This window comes from Malus sylvestris, chromosome 4, assembly GCF_916048215.2.
Source record: "Malus sylvestris chromosome 4, drMalSylv7.2, whole genome shotgun sequence".
NCBI classification, from domain to species: Eukaryota; Viridiplantae; Streptophyta; class Magnoliopsida; order Rosales; family Rosaceae; genus Malus; species Malus sylvestris.
The window spans coordinates 25,725,296-25,740,776 of NC_062263.1; the positions used below are offsets into that span (position 1 = coordinate 25,725,296).

General features: G+C 38.1%; 2 protein-coding genes and 1 long non-coding RNA gene across 6 annotated transcripts; all 3 read left to right on the forward strand.

Moving 5' to 3' along the window:
• The first annotated feature begins 955 nt into the window (after window positions 1–955).
• LOC126619890 (probable LRR receptor-like serine/threonine-protein kinase At1g06840) lies at window positions 956–7,989 on the forward strand. 3 transcript variants are annotated; one of them, XM_050288311.1, is made up of 21 exons: window positions 956–1,269; window positions 1,441–1,590; window positions 1,669–1,819; window positions 1,909–1,980; window positions 2,097–2,168; window positions 2,314–2,457; window positions 2,548–2,619; window positions 2,739–2,810; window positions 2,973–3,047; window positions 3,200–3,268; window positions 3,375–3,443; window positions 3,626–3,697; window positions 3,861–3,944; window positions 4,064–4,132; window positions 4,211–4,731; window positions 4,934–5,089; window positions 5,193–5,476; window positions 5,579–5,630; window positions 5,750–6,000; window positions 6,086–6,220; window positions 6,403–7,989. In XM_050288311.1, exons 2-21 carry the CDS (start codon window positions 1,497–1,499, stop codon window positions 6,742–6,744), a joined length of 2,856 nt encoding a protein of 951 aa, XP_050144268.1. In that variant the 5' UTR covers window positions 956–1,269; window positions 1,441–1,496; the 3' UTR covers window positions 6,745–7,989. The 3 variants fall into 3 exon arrangements, with proteins under 3 accessions (XP_050144268.1, XP_050144267.1, XP_050144269.1); XM_050288310.1 differs by having other exon boundaries at window positions 957–1,269; window positions 1,488–1,590; XM_050288312.1 differs by lacking the exons at window positions 956–1,269; window positions 1,441–1,590 and having other exon boundaries at window positions 1,683–1,819; window positions 1,935–1,980.
• A 798-nt stretch (window positions 7,990–8,787) lies between these two features.
• LOC126617969 (uncharacterized) lies at window positions 8,788–9,645 on the forward strand. Its single transcript, XR_007621603.1, has 2 exons — window positions 8,788–9,328; window positions 9,563–9,645. It is a non-coding gene; the product is annotated as an uncharacterized LOC126617969 (long non-coding RNA).
• Window positions 9,646–10,943: 1,298 nt separating this feature from the next.
• Window positions 10,944–15,128, forward strand: LOC126617966 (putative zinc transporter At3g08650). Of its 2 annotated transcripts, XM_050286052.1 has the most exons (7): window positions 10,944–11,354; window positions 11,677–11,787; window positions 11,980–12,652; window positions 13,091–13,375; window positions 13,491–13,619; window positions 13,780–13,877; window positions 14,032–15,128. In XM_050286052.1, the coding sequence occupies exons 3-7, from the start codon at window positions 12,173–12,175 to the stop codon at window positions 14,843–14,845; spliced, it is 1,806 nt and encodes a 601-aa protein (XP_050142009.1). In that variant the 5' UTR covers window positions 10,944–11,354; window positions 11,677–11,787; window positions 11,980–12,172; the 3' UTR covers window positions 14,846–15,128. The 2 variants fall into 2 exon arrangements, with proteins under 2 accessions (XP_050142009.1, XP_050142008.1); XM_050286051.1 differs by lacking the exon at window positions 11,677–11,787.
• Window positions 15,129–15,481: the final 353 nt, after the last annotated feature.

Here is a 15,481-nt window from a genome sequence, read left to right on the forward strand (position 1 = left end):
CAAATGGGGACTTGTATGTGATTGGAAGGAAAGAATTAGAAACCTCTTCTAAAGGCAAATGGATTGGTTGTAATTTTCAACTGCATTTAATGAAATTTTAATAGCAAATGGGGACTTGTATGTGATTGGAAGGAAAGAATTAGAAACTTCTTCTAAAGGTAAATGGATTGGTTGTAATTTTCAACTGCATTTAATGAAATTTTAAGGACCGATGAGAGAAATTTCATTATACTCAGAACAACATGATAATTATATCTCATGCCAATAACGCATGATTGGATTGAAATAACCATCATCGGTATCTAAGATACATGGAAGTAGTTCCTCCCAATTGAGGCATGCACCTTGCCAATGTATTCTAATCTTCTGTTTATATTTTTGTGCATTAAAATCTTTTGAGTTATAAACTTATAGCCAGAGTTGTTAGTACAAATGGGTATTTAAAACAATTTTGAGGCCACCAAAATTTTATTAAAAATTCATGTAATTCTGAAAAAAAAAAGTATTTAGAAGTGCTTTCTAAAGAATCATCTGTTAGTGTTTACGAGTATTTTAAGTTTTTATGTTCAACATAACCATAAGTATTTGGTTGTTGTAAGCCACCTTTAGCTGTTTCAAAAAACAGTCTTGAATAGGGCCTTAATATTGAGAATATGCAACCCCAAAGCAGATACAACTTTTAATGTTCATGAACACCGACATAAAGAACTTATAATTCAAGTAGTTTAGAGCATTTACATCCGTCTCCGAATTCTCACATTCGATTCTCTCTGCACTTACACTTAGCATATAAGCATAAAACAAATGATCTGAATCTGGTCAGTTGGATATGTGGTGACCACCAAAAAAAAAAAAAAAAGGTTCGTGGAAATCTTAGGTAATGTTGGTACACAAAAGTCAGCGATCCCTTCACGTCGCCTAAATGTGGAAATTGTCTTTGCCTTTACACCCACCAGCCCTAAAGACAAAGCAGATGTCTCATATCTTCATTTGATGCCTTTCACAACTTTGGACTAAAAAAACATTAAACCAAAGAAAACAACTTACTCCAACCAACTGTGATGATCCACAACGCCATAATTCAGTGTTGGAATTCATGATCCAGGTTATCATGAAGACAAATATATATCAGGACTTCATGTACTTCGTCCTTAGAATCCTCCCCGTTGACTCGGCTTCGATTTCGGAATTGTGTTCCTGTCCCTAAGTACCGTCTCATAACTCATAGGTCTCAAACGAGTCTCAAAGTCCACCACTCACACTTAAGAGGTATGGTTTTGTTTTTGAAATCGACATGAAAGCTTTTACTGTTTCTGTTTACCCGAAATTGTGAGCGTGAAACTGTTTGCAGTTTCCTTCTCTCTTTTTATCTTGTTCTGTTGCATGTTTTTCTAGTTTACTTCTTATGAAAGAAAGTCGAGATTTTTGGGTAATTTGTAGGTTGCAGTTACTTATTTGGAGATTGCTCATTTGGGTTGATTCCATAGGGTGTTAGAATGTCGAAGCTGAGAGCTTCTGGATGTGTTATTGCTCTTCTGTGTTCTTGCTTCTTCCTCGTTGCGGTTGCAAAAGTTACAAATCCTTCAGAAGGTGAATTTTCAGTTCTATCGGTGCTACTTTATATTATGCAATTGAAGAGTGTAACTTATGGTTTGTGCCCTTTTGCAGTGAATGTGTTGAGAGCAGTCAAGAGCAGATTAATTGATCCTAGAAATCATCTAAGGAATTGGGAAGATGGGGATCCTTGCAAATCTCATTGGACCGGAGTTTTGTGTTTCAATGCTATTGGTGGTGATGGATACTTGCACCTCCAGGAACTGTATGTATTTGTTTTCATATGCTCAATCGCTTTTAAATAACATAAATGCTGTCTTGCTGAATATTTTTGGTAATCTTAATTTGGGGCAGCCAACTGCTGAATATGAATCTCTCAGGAACTTTAGCACCTGAGCTTGGCCAACTATCCCAACTTCTGATATTGTGAGTTGTGTCATCTCATAAACCGATCCCTCCCATTCCAATTTTTCAAAGGGTTCTTCTGATTACCTTTAGTTATTTTCTAATTAGATGCCATTTATTTTTCGCTCTGCTGGCAGAGATTTCATGTGGAATGACTTAAGTGGCACTATACCTAAGGAGATTGGAAACATGACATCCTTGACACTCTTGTAAGTTGAGTTCATGTTGTTTTCTCGACATATTTTTGTACATCTGCCCTTTTTCATATGCATTCATGTAAAGAAATATCAACGGATTTCACTGTTTTACTGTACACAATTTATTATCTTTTTGTTGTGATGCATTTGTGTGCAGGCTCTTGAGTGGAAACAAATTATCCGGTTCCTTGCCTCCTGAGCTCGGCTATCTTGCAAATTTAAATAGACTACAAGTCGATCAGAACAATATGTCAGGTCCAATTCCAAAATCAATTGCTAACATGAGCAGTGTAAAACATCTGTAAGCACATGTTCAAGCTAAATGCTACATAATGTCAGGTTACGTTTTATGTTTCTCATGTTTGACAGCTTCGTGTACCTTGCTTCGCAGCCACATGAACAACAACTCCTTCAGCGGTCAAATTCCGCCTGAGCTTTCTGAAGCACCCACTCTTCTTCACCTGTGAGTTTTTATATCGTCTTACTTTTGCATAATTTCATTGTGTTGTTTTTGGAAATTGTTCTGTATTTATACTTGTTGACTGATTCCTAATTGTGTCTATTTGACACAAAATTTTACAGGCTCTTTGATAATAATAACTTGTCCGGATATCTTCCACCAGAATTCTCCAACTTACCAAACCTGCGCATTCTGTACGTCCTAATCCAACCACTGTCCGGATTTTTAATTTGGAGCACATTTGTTTCCTTTTATACAGTCTTCATTGGCAATGTTTTTTTTCCCTTTGACCAGATTTTCTTCATCATTGACGGAAATCATTTCTTTCTTTGTATGTCGTTCCTTCCATTTTTCAGTCAATTCGATAACAACAACTTCAAGGGGACTGAGATTCCATCTTCTTATGGAAAGCTTTCCAGATTAGCAAAAATGTAAGTTTATGTTATTAGTATCTTGCCTTTCTTTGAATCAGTATTCTGGTTCTCGAGATGCTTTTGGTGCTTTAATTTCGTGTTAGTTATGCATAAATTTGCTCCGAAGGATTGCTGATTCCTTCTCTTTTTTCCTCTTTCTGGTTTGGCAGAAGTCTTAGGAATTGCAGTTTGCAGGGAGAAATTCCTGATTTTAGCAGGATACCTCACCTTAGTTATCTGTAAGTACAGATATGGTTCAAAGAACTTGAATCAACGCTATAATGCGTTTGTTTACCCTTCAATTTATGCTTCTATTTTCTGACCTTTACCGAGTTCTTGCCACAGAGATCTAAGCCACAATCAACTAAGTGGACGCATACCATCGCCTAGACTTTCTGAAAATGTTACAACAATGTATGTATCTGGCCCTACTAAACTTTTAACTTGTTATATTCATACTTCCCATTGCTTCATCAGTAATTCAGTATGCTAACTTCAAATCAATGCTACATATGAAAATTATAAAATCTTACTATTTGTAATTATCTGTTTGATTTACGAACTTATCCTGTTAAAATACTTTGTATTTATTACAGCGATCTGTCAGACAACCATCTTAACGGCTCCATACCTGAGAGTTTCTCAGAACTTCCTGCTCTTCAGAAAGTGTAAGACTTTGTTTACTTGCCCAAATTGCATATGGTATTATATCAGATGCTTCGGATGTCTCTTCAACATTCAAGTGTGATATTCTTATGATTCTACTGGAAGAATATTACCGCGCGGTTATATGAACTCTGGATCTGATTCTTATAATAATTTCTATTACAGATCGCTCGACAACAATTTTTTGACCGGTTCTATCCCTACTATCTGGCGGAACATATCTTTCAGTAGAAAAGCTAGACTTGCACTGTAAGTTCCTTTAGCAAAAGACTAACATAACCATTTGAATTAATTTTATTTGATTTCTTGGAGTGCCTTCCCATTTATATTTTTAGTGTATTTATTTATATGTTAGCTAAATATTGCAGTGATCTTCGGAACAATTCACTCTCTAGCATATTGGGAGAGCTAAATCCTCCTGCAAATGTCACCTTGAGGTATGAAAATTATTAGCAAAGTTACACCTTGTTTTACTTCTGTAATTTCAGATTCTTACTTATAGCAGCTTTTCTCAGGCTTGGAGGAAATCCTATCTGCAAGAATGTAACAATACCAAACATAGGGCAGTTCTGTCGACCTGAAGCTGGGGACGGGATTTCTGATAACTCGATAAACTCCACTCAACCAATGACCTGCCCTAGTCAAGCATGTCCAACAGACTATTTTTACGAATATGTCCCATCTTCCCCAGTTCCATGCTTTTGTGCATCACCTTTAAGAGTTAAATATCGTCTGAAAAGTCCTAGTTTTTCATATTTTCCTCCTCATAGACAGATTTTTGAGATCTACTTAACTCGTTCTCTCAACCTGCACGTTTATCAATTATCAATTGATTCATTTGTCTGGCAAGAAGGGCCTCGTTTACTGATGCATTTGAAGCTTTTTCCTATGTTCATCAATCCACACTCGAATATATTTAATGTAAGTGAGGTTCGGCGAGTGAGAGGCCTTTTTACATCATGGGAAGTACCTCTAGTTGATTTCTTTGGACCTTATGAGATTCTCAACTTCACTCTGCTGGGACCTTATTCGAACAGTATGTATTTTATCCCAATCATCTTTTCTTTTTTTCCAAAGTCATCTGGATATTTAGCTGCATTTTTCTATCCTTGGCATTGGATTCCCGTAATTTTATGTGTTACTAACTTTGACAAATTGATTGCCTTGATAGTATGTCATAAAGACAAGAACATGTTTCTTATTCTTGGTTGAGTAACTTACTTATTTCGTTGGTATAGTGATTGTTGAGCCGCAAAAGACGGGCATTAGCAAGAGAGCTTTAGCAGGTGTTATAATAGGATGCATCGCTGCTGTTGTCATTATATCTGCAATAGTAATGCTTCTGACCACAAGATGTGTCAAACACCGTTACCCACCTTCACGGAGACATTCATGTAAGTTCTTAATTGTAATTGATTAAGACCAAATTTTGAAGATGCTATTCTGGTCTGACTATCATCCTAGAAAGTAGAATGAAATTCTTACCGCTCTTTGCAGCCTCAAAGATCTCTATGAGAATTGAAGGTGTAAAGGCGTTCACTTTCAAAGAAATGACAGTAGCTACTGGGAATTTCGATACTTCAACGCAACTTGGACAAGGAGGCTATGGGAAAGTTTACAAGGGTATTTTGTATGATGGCACAGCTGTAGCCATAAAGCGTGCAGAAGAAGGATCCTTACAGGGTGAAAAGGAGTTCTTGACTGAGATAGAACTGCTATCAAGGCTACACCACCGAAACTTAGTCTCTTTGGTTGGATATTGTGATGAAGAGGAGGAGCAGGTACGAAGCTTGCAGTCATGATCAATTACTCATTGCTATCGCTTGCAGTGCAAGTTGCAGCTCCTTTTTTATATGACTTGTTTGTTCTTGTTGCTTGTCCAGATGCTGGTTTACAAGTTCATGCCTAATGGTAACTTACGCGACTGGCTTTGTGGTACGAAAATTTCCAGCATTCCCAGTTTCTTAAATGCCTACTCCTATTCATGTGTGTGTTTTTGGATACTGTATTCCAACATCTCTTCTTAAAGTTCTGTATTCGCTATGATATGACAGTTAAAGCCAAAGGAAGTCTGGACTTCACTATGAGGTTACGCATTGCATTAGGTTCCGCTAAAGGCATCCTTTATCTTCATACCGAAGCAAATCCTCCAATATTCCACCGGGATATCAAAGCCAGCAACATACTCTTGGACTCCAACCTCGTGGCTAAAGTGGCGGATTTTGGACTCTCGCGACTTGCACCTCTGCAGGATGATGCAGGGATCGGGCCTGCTTATGTATCTACAATTGTGAGAGGAACGCCGGTATGTTAAAATCAAGCAAAGCTAATGAGCTAACTGTAGAATTATGAATAACTCTTTTCTTTTCTTTTTTAATCATACATTGCAGGGTTACCTTGATCCAGAGTATTTCCTGACCAATAAGTTGACAGACAAAAGCGATGTCTATAGCCTAGGAATCGTGTTTCTGGAGCTCCTTACGGGCAATCAGCCAATTTCACACGGCAAAAACATAGTTCGAGAGGTACCATTGAAACATCACTTCTTTAGGATTTCTGTTGCTAAGATTGTGTCTGATGTAACAAAATGCCTCTGCTTGTATAAATTTCAAACACCAACACTGGCGTGCTGATACAGATTATGTCTCAGCACACCGAGCACTAATATCTTAGCTAATAATCATGAAATTATATTCATTTTTTTCAGGTGAATCTGGCTCATCAGGCAGGGCTGGTGTTCTCGATCATAGACAGCAGAATGGGTTCCTATCCATCTGAATGCGTTGAAAGGCTTCTAGATTTGGCCCTCAGATCTTGTAATGAAAAGCAAGACAAGCGGCCTCATATGCTGGAAGTGGTGAGGGAGCTCGAAAACATACTCAAAATCACGCCGGCAACTGACACCATATTTTCACCACCTACTTCCTCGTACAGTGACCAATCACCAACCTCATCGTCCTTATTGACTGGAGACCGATCCTACGTGTCCTCCAGCCTGGCAGGAAGTGATCTAACCAGTGGTACTGTCCCAAACATAGTGCCTCGATGAAGAAAAATTCCCCTCGCACGCTGGTCAAGTGACGCTGCACATATTGGTGGTACGCAGAGAAGTAGAGCCTCGAGAGTCTCATATATGTTTGATCGTATGGTGCTTCTTTCGTTTTGAATAAAGCTCCTTCTCCGACGACGACGACAACAACAACAACAAAACACGAGTTTCCGGTGTTTCCTTGTCTCTGTTTATCGGGACGTAGAAACAAAAGCAACATGGTCTTGTGGTAGTGTACATAAGTTAGGATCCGAGATCTTGTTGTAGTAACAGAAGAATGGTCATTTCTCTGCTTGTTTTGCACGCCAGTGTTTACCAAGACAAATATAGCTATAGGCAAAAAGTGCACTCTTGCCCTTGTTTTTGTACTACTAACAATCTGAAAGTATAAGAAACTGAGTTACAGATCTGTGGGAACAGCATACCGCCCGACAAGCCGCTGAATTTCGAAGCTACTCCCGGTTTCAGGAGTATCTTTCATTGGGGGAACGGGTCCAGGTGCTCCATTGAATTGATGAAGAAAAAGAATTGAAATTTTGTTATAAATATGTAAAAGTTAGAGAGATAACATTTACCAGTGACACGAGCGAGACAGGTGTAAAATATCATACTGTAACTATAACACAAGGAGATGACAAGTAAAAGTGGGAGGAATATATATTGATGTTATTGATCTTTCCTTTCTTCTCTGTATGTATTGATAGCAGTCGGAGCGCTCTATTTATAGAGCAACTCCATATGTACATATTCTTACATTTGAAATTTACAATACATAACTTTGAAAATACGATCCTTTTGTTTTCAAAGTCTACATCACATTTGTGGGCATTGAAAAATCTGTGTGGACATTCATTAAACTGCCAACGATTTCAACATTGCCAATGTTTTCAACAATGTAAACAAAAGGATCGTATTTTCAAAGTTATGTATTGTAGATTTCAAAATGTAAGAATCTGCTCGTATGAAGTTGCTCTATAAATAGAGCACTCCGACTGCTATCAATACATACAGAGAAGAAAGGAAATATCAATAACATTAGTATCTATTCCTCCCTCTTTTACTTGTCATCTCCTTGTATTATAGTTACAGTGTGATATTTTACACCTGCTTCGCTCAAAATAAGACACAAAATTTACGAGGTTCCTCTACAGTCAGTGTAACTGGAGTACATCATCGCGGCAGTAGTAGAGCTTTCATTATAATGTGAAATAATAAGAGTACAAAAATAACTCTTTCTATTCTCTATCTCTCATCTCTCCTCTCTTTTCTTCCTTCCTCTTCTGACCTCTCTCTCTCGTGAGCCTTGTGGCTGCTATATATTGCTCTCATCCTCAACATTCCTTTTTATAGGCATATATGATAGTGCTTGTTGCCTTGCTGCCAGCTAAGCTACAGTGCTCTAAAGTGGTTGATATAGTCATCCATTACATCATTTAGTGGTCAGCCACCAATGTTTACAACACTCCCCCTTGAAAACATTGGCAATTGAAAACATTGGCAATTGAAAACATTGGCAATGTTGAAATCGTTGGCAATTTAATGAATGCCCACACATATTTTTCAATGCCCACAAATGTGATGTAGACTTTGGAAACAAAATAATCGTATTTTCAAAGTTATGTATTGTAAATTTCAAAATATAAGAATCTGTTCGTATAAAGTTGTTCTATAAATAGAGTGTTCCGACTGCTATCAATATATACAGAGAAGAAAGAAAATGTCAATAACATCAGTATTGATTCCTCTCACTTTTACTTGTCATCTCTTTGTGTTATAGTTACCGTGTGATATTTTATACCTGCCTCACTCCTATCACTAGTAAAGGTTATCTCTCTAACTTTTACATATTTATAACTAATTTTAAATTATATATACTAAAGTCCTGCACCCAAAAATATTGTTCATAAGAACAGTGTAAAGACGGCATTGCCCCCGTTTTTCTGTTTAGATTGTTCTGTCTTTTTCTTTCTTGCACAATGAAATGTCTAAGAAGCCAAGACATATTTGTTTCTTTTATACGACAGTGCGCTGTCATCTGCTGTGCGTGTCGTGTACTTTCTTTTATAAAGATAATAAGATAAAAAGTAATAAAAATATTTACGCGATTTAACCGTGTTGATAAGATATTGGAAGATATTGGAAGGCTGCCTCCCATCGCATCGCAAGCAGAAGCAGAAGGAGATGGGAAGGATATGATATTGGGAGGCAGACAATCTGCCTCCCATCGCAAGAACCCCCTGAAACCTTCAAACCAACCAATTCAATTTCGCAATCTCTCACACCTAATCCAAACCCTCAAACCAAAAACTCGATTTCAAATACCAATCGGCTACGTTTTGGGTATTGGAATTCGCGCCGTCTCACCTCTCAAAGGCCGATCTTTCTCAAACCGCCATTAGAACTTCAAACCCGAGCGCTGCTGCCAAGTCTTCTTCTCCGGGACTCTACTCCACCAAGCAGTACGAACTCACAGTTCCCAACGTCGACTTGGTTCTAGAGGACGTCCGCCCCTATCTCATCACCGATGGCGGTAACGTCGATGTTGTCTCCATTGAAGACGGCGTCGTTTCACTCAAGCTGGGAGGTGGGTTTGATTCAAGTCTGTTTTTTTTCCTATGAATTTTTTTGGGAAATTATAACAATTGGGAAAAATATAGGTAATTGTGTGAATTGCAGTCCAATCCCGAACTAATTTAGTCCCACATCTACAAATCTATTTGTAATTAGTGACTGCTAATCAGAAGAATTTGGTAAATTATGAATCCTTTAAAATAAAATAAACATGCTCAGTCTCTATTTTTTTTTTTTTTTTTTTTAGAGTTTTCTTGGGTAAAGTTCGGTATTTTATGGTGGGTTCTCATCTGCGTTTCCGAATATAAGTTTTAGATGCTTTTCTTTGTTTTTCTCTAATTTTTAAATTTAATTTTTTGCTATTTAGTGTGAGAAAATGACTTTAAAATTGGATTTTTCAATGTCTGGGCAAAGGAAAACAGGAAGAGAACACCAATGGTGGTGACGATGGAGAAACCCTTCTTTGCGGTGGAAATCGACGGTCCATGTGTTAGCATTCAGCCCAGTTTATAAAAGTAGGGATCAAAGTGAAAACCAATGACATGAGGATTTCTTTAATTTTATTAAGTTTTGTTCTGAGGTAAAACTCCTCCCATTTAACATAGTTTTAAATACTGATTAGGATATCTGTAAATAGGATTGTGAGTATGGTTGTATATATGTAGTAGTTGAATTGGAAACATTGTTGTAATTATGTGTAACTAGAGTTGTAAACCCGCGGCGTCGCACGGGCTTTTTTGCTTGTGTTTTCTAGAGAGTAATTAATTTGACGATGGTTAAATTTTTTGAACAAACGATATTATCTACATTAAGAAAAAGAGAATGATCTACATTAAGGGAAATGTGATGAGCTAAGCCTTACAATGAACTAACAATAATGTGGTTCAAATTCGCTTTTAGTGAGAATCGAACCTAAGACATCTCACTTATAAATAAAGAAAAATATTACTAGACTATAGTACTAAGTGGCAAAAATAAATAAATTCAATTACTTGTTTTATTTATGTGTACTTGTTAATTTCCTCCAAATCCACTAACTGTACCACATAGAAGTTTGGAGATGGATCTCGCATTGATACATCAGCAGTTAACAAATTAATTAGACGATGAAGTTAACGGAGTTTGTAAGTTTGTTGAATGTCAAAACTTTAAATGCAACCTAAGAAAATTAAAACCTATACCCATAACATAACTAAATCTAAATCTACTACTTAGCCCAAAAAGGACTACTCTAAATACATGTTCTGGCAAAAAGAATTTGAGAAAGCTAAGAGGATTATTTTAAAAGATAGATTTTTTATAAATTCTCGGTCATCTTACTTTTTACATAATATTTATATTATTAGAAGAAGAATTGACATTGAACTATAATATGACAGATAATTTACGCATAATCTTAAATCCCACTTTAAAAGAGTCGTCCCAGCATTCGTCAAAGAAATTTACATTTTTGAGTTTATGTTCTGAGTCCCTGGTTTTGGGCAAAACCAACGTGCTGAGTCCCCCGACGTGACCCACAAAATTGAATAAAATTCCAATAAAGTCCCACTATTTTTTCTATGTACTATTAAATCCAAATCCCATCCAAAGAGGACGGTTCTAGATCCTCTCCGTATCTAAGGATCTAAGCCCAGAGATGAATTCATTCGGTCTGTTAAAATTTGATCCAACGATTATAAATAGAGGTTCCATTAAAATTATAATAATTATATCTATTTGATTAAATTTCAACTGCCAATCAATTGATCCCTAGGTTCAAGATCCGGAGAGGAACTGGATTGGACCAGCAATTTACTCCCATAACTCCAAGACGTTGAATTCGAATTTATTTCTTTATCCCCGAATTCGACGTTGCCTTACTTATTTAATCAAATAATTTAATTTAATTTCGAAGCCAAACTCGACGGAAGGGGTTCATTCCCGGGAAACCTTTTCTGTCGCCGTCTGAATTGCGGTTGACTGACGTCTCAGTCAAGCCCCCGCGCTCTGCTCCTTTTCTTCCTTCCGTCCTTCCTTCCTGGGCCTCTTTTGCTCTATCGGTAAGCTTTTTGATTTCTCAATTTCCTTAATCTGATTCCCAATTTTGAATGTAGGGTTCTTATATTTTGTTCTGATTGATTGGTAATGCGCTGTTTGATTGCTGTGATTTCGTCAGAAAGGATAGGAATTTGTTGAAATTTCGGAAAAGGGTACTTTGATGAATTGCTTAATATCAAAACTAAGGCCTTTAATTGTTATTTGTTTATTGTTTTGGGCATTGATACTAAGGGTGCTTGAATAGTTTGAATTTGCTTTAGTAATTTCTGTAGTTTTAAAGTTCGATCATTGATTGGATTCTGTATTATCACATTGTTTGTGAAGGTGGTGGGCTATATATCTCTGACCTTGTGATGATCTCCAAAGCCAACGTCCTTTACTGAGGCCTTAAATTTTCGGGTTTCATTAGGAATTTTGTAATGTTAATCAGTGAAGGTTCATCTTTTGTGTGTTGTTTAGTGCTAAACTAATCAGTAATTTACGTATTTTAGGAGATTTTTATTTTGTTTAATTGTGAGCTATAGTTTCACAACAAATTTCGGATCAAAATGTGTTTTTAGTGTGTGACTGAGGAATGTGGAAGTGTTATTGCATTACTAGTGTAGTGAGGCCTTTGGCAATCTGCAGGGTTGACCACAAGGCACACAGCAAGCTAGGAATGGTGGCTTTGTAATTGCTGCGCTATCGTGGAGAAGTGGCATCGGATGGTTCAATAGAGCCCAGTATTTCTGATTGCATTCAAGAGAAGAATACAGGCGGAATCTCTTAATATCCTGAAGGCTGAAGTTATGACAATTTTGTGAAATCTGTACTAGTGAAAATGGAGTTCACATTTAGAAAAGCTCTATTATTTTCGCTGTTCTCCCTAGTTCTCTTTGCGTACGCTACATCAGAGATTGAAAATGAAGTTTCGCAAAAGCTGAGATCTGCTCCACACAAAAATGTGAGAAGTAATGTTATTGATGGCACTGGTCAGGAGAATACCATAAATTTTGAGGTTTCAAATAATGGACTGGGTGAGGTGAAGAGCGCAAACAGCAAAGTCTCAGTCTCTACTGTTGCATTATTTACGTTGGCAATGGCTGCTGCCACAGGTTTAGGTGCAGTTCCATTCTTCTTTGTTGAGCTTGATCCACAATGGGCAGGATTATGCAATGGGATGGCTGCTGGTGTAATGTTGGCTGCAAGCTTTGATCTTGTACAGGAAGGACAAGGCCATGGTGCACAAGGTCATGGTGCTGGGAATTGGGTTGTTATTGGGCTTTTAGCTGGGGGCCTTTTTATTTGGCTATGCAAACAGGTATTGAATTGAATCCTTTATTTCCTCCGTCGTTTATGTCTTTTCCATTTTGGTAAATGTAGTTGCTTCTTCCCTTTATACCAAATTTGGTTCCTGTTTCATCGAATACACATTTCAATTGCATTTTGCCAAGATGTTTATTTTCAGTGTTAACATGTGTGATTACTCTCTGAACCAGTAGTATTATCTATTTAAAAATAAAAATTATAGATTTTTTGGTGCCAAATGCGACATCTCAAGAAATCTGAATAAATATGCCTAAACATTCCTTTCACTTATTTATCATTTTACGAGGGAGGACATGCATGTTGAAAAATGGTAAGATGTTTTCTAGGCTTTCAATTTTTGGATTTTATCAATTAAGGGACTTATCTTCTACATAATGCTAGAATGCAACAAGTTCTCATTATGTTTTACATCGTTATATTATGGTTTCAGTTTCTTGAGCAATACGGAGAAGTTAGTATGTTAGACATCAAAGGTGCAGATGCAACTAAAGTCGTTCTTGTGATTGGAATAATGACTCTTCATTCATTTGGGGAGGGCTCTGGTGTTGGGGTTTCCTTTGCTGGCTCAAAGGGTTTCACTCAGGGCCTTTTGGTTACTTTGGCTATTGCTGTGCACAATATACCAGAAGGCTTAGCTGTGAGTATGGTGCTTGCATCCAGGGGTGTTTCTCCGCAGAATGCCATGTTATGGAGCGTAATTACATCATTACCACAGGTAACTTGTTAGTTTTTAAAAGTCAGGGCATTTGAGAATATCTAACTAACTCTTGGTGAATCACATGTTGTGCCTCTTAACTTAATGGTCTCCTACATATATATTTTTGTTGCAGCCCCTGGTAGCAGTTCCTTCATTCATATGCGCCGATGCATTTAGCAAGTTCCTTCCTTTCTGTACGGGCTTTGCTGCTGGATGTATGATCTGGATGGTTGTTGCGGAGGTGCTTCCTGATGCATTTAAGGTAATATTCCTCACGAGACTTCTCTATGCTGGTTGATTCTTCACTTGCTTATATCATTTGCAGTAGACTTTTGGAACCTTTTCCATTTACAATATCAAAGCTCCGCAAGGTTCTATTTTCCATTTTTAACAAATTAGCTTCTTTTGTGTTGTGCTTGTAGGAAGCCTCTCCATCACAGGTTGCGTCAGCAGCTACTCTCTCTGTTGCATTCATGGAAGCTCTTAGCACTCTTTTTCAGAACTTCACCCATGATTACAAGTGAGTTCATTTAATGTTGAGGGAAATTTTGTCACTTTTGTGTTGTAGTTTAGACTTTGCGACCTCTTTTTCGACATGCTCTTTTGATATACAGAATGTACATTTCACCTGACCTGTGGAAGTGCTCTTACCTTTGACATGTTCTGTGTTGCAGCTCAGAGGATGCTTCTGGCTTCTTTGTGTCATTACTTTTTGGTCTTGGACCATTGCTCGGTGGCACTGTTCTTGTCGCCTTTGCATTAGCTTTCCATCTTCAGCATGCTCTTCTGATGGGTGCAGCATCTGGCATTGCCTTTGTCCTTGGTGCCTGGAGACCATTGCAGCTACTTTTTTCGTTAAAGATGGGATTTCTATCTGCTACATTTCTGCTTGCAATGGGAGCTGGATCCGTCCACATTTTGAGCTCTAGTATTCTGAAGCTCGCAGGTCGCAAAAAAACTTCGGCTCATAACTTACCCACAGCAAATGGTTTTCCAGTGAGTATTCACACCCTCCAGGCATTCTTGTCATGTGGAGCAGTTGCCTTCCATGCTTTGGCTGAAGGGCTTGCACTAGGGGTCGCTGCACCAAAAGCTTATGGACTCGGGCGACACATGGTCCTTCCTGTCTCCCTACATGGACTCCCTCGGGGTGCAGCTGTGGCTAGCTGCATATTTGGGGCTACTGATAACTGGCATGCGGCCCTTGTGGCAGCTGCTTTAATTGGATTCGTGGGTCCAATATCAGCAATAGGAGCAATACTCGCAGGAATTGATTATAGCGGATTAGACCATGTGATGGTTTTTGCTTGTGGGGGACTGCTCCCGAGTTTTGCAAATGTAGTAAAGAGAGCGGTGAAGTTGGATACACGTAGAAGTAGCTGTGGGATTCTGATTGGTGTGGGGTTTGCAACTCTGTGTCTGACTTGCACGAAGTTGGTGTGCTTGCACACACCTTATTGCAATTCTGCACCAGAGGCCGTCAGATGAGATCGTGCTGCAGTTCATGCAATGTAACTTCTTAGGTTAAAGAACATCATCCATGCTCCGTAGCGTACGAGTTCGGCACCTCTGCTTCGGAGAAGTGTACTGTTGAAAAATTGGAGAGATGCTGAGAGGCCGGAATAGTGGCCGACATCAAAGGATGGATTAGAGAAGGTTTTGCGTGATAGCGGAGCTTGTCTCGTCGTGTACAAACATTAGAAAATAAAATTATGTTCATTTATGTTACAGAAAAGAAATGAGATGGATGAAGCTGAATTTTTATCTTTAAGCAGTACTTGTTCAGACAGCTGATCTGAAACAGTGGAGGCAACTGCCGATGGACATTGTCCATCGCTCCTAACTTTTTTTTAACAAGGCGATATTCTAAATTACTATAATCTACGTCAATGGAAAGAGACTGGCACAGTGCTTCGGTGGGTCCAAACTTAAATATTTGTTCTGTGGAAAAGACAGAAGTGCTAAGGAAGGAAATCTTACGGAAGAGGGGCCAAATGTGGGTCGACATGTCGTTTAGTATTTTACCAATAGTTAGGTGAAGTGGACCACACACACCAACCACATTCAGGACGACATCACAAATCATGTTTTCTTTGGCCGGCAAGATAGTCAACAAATCTATGC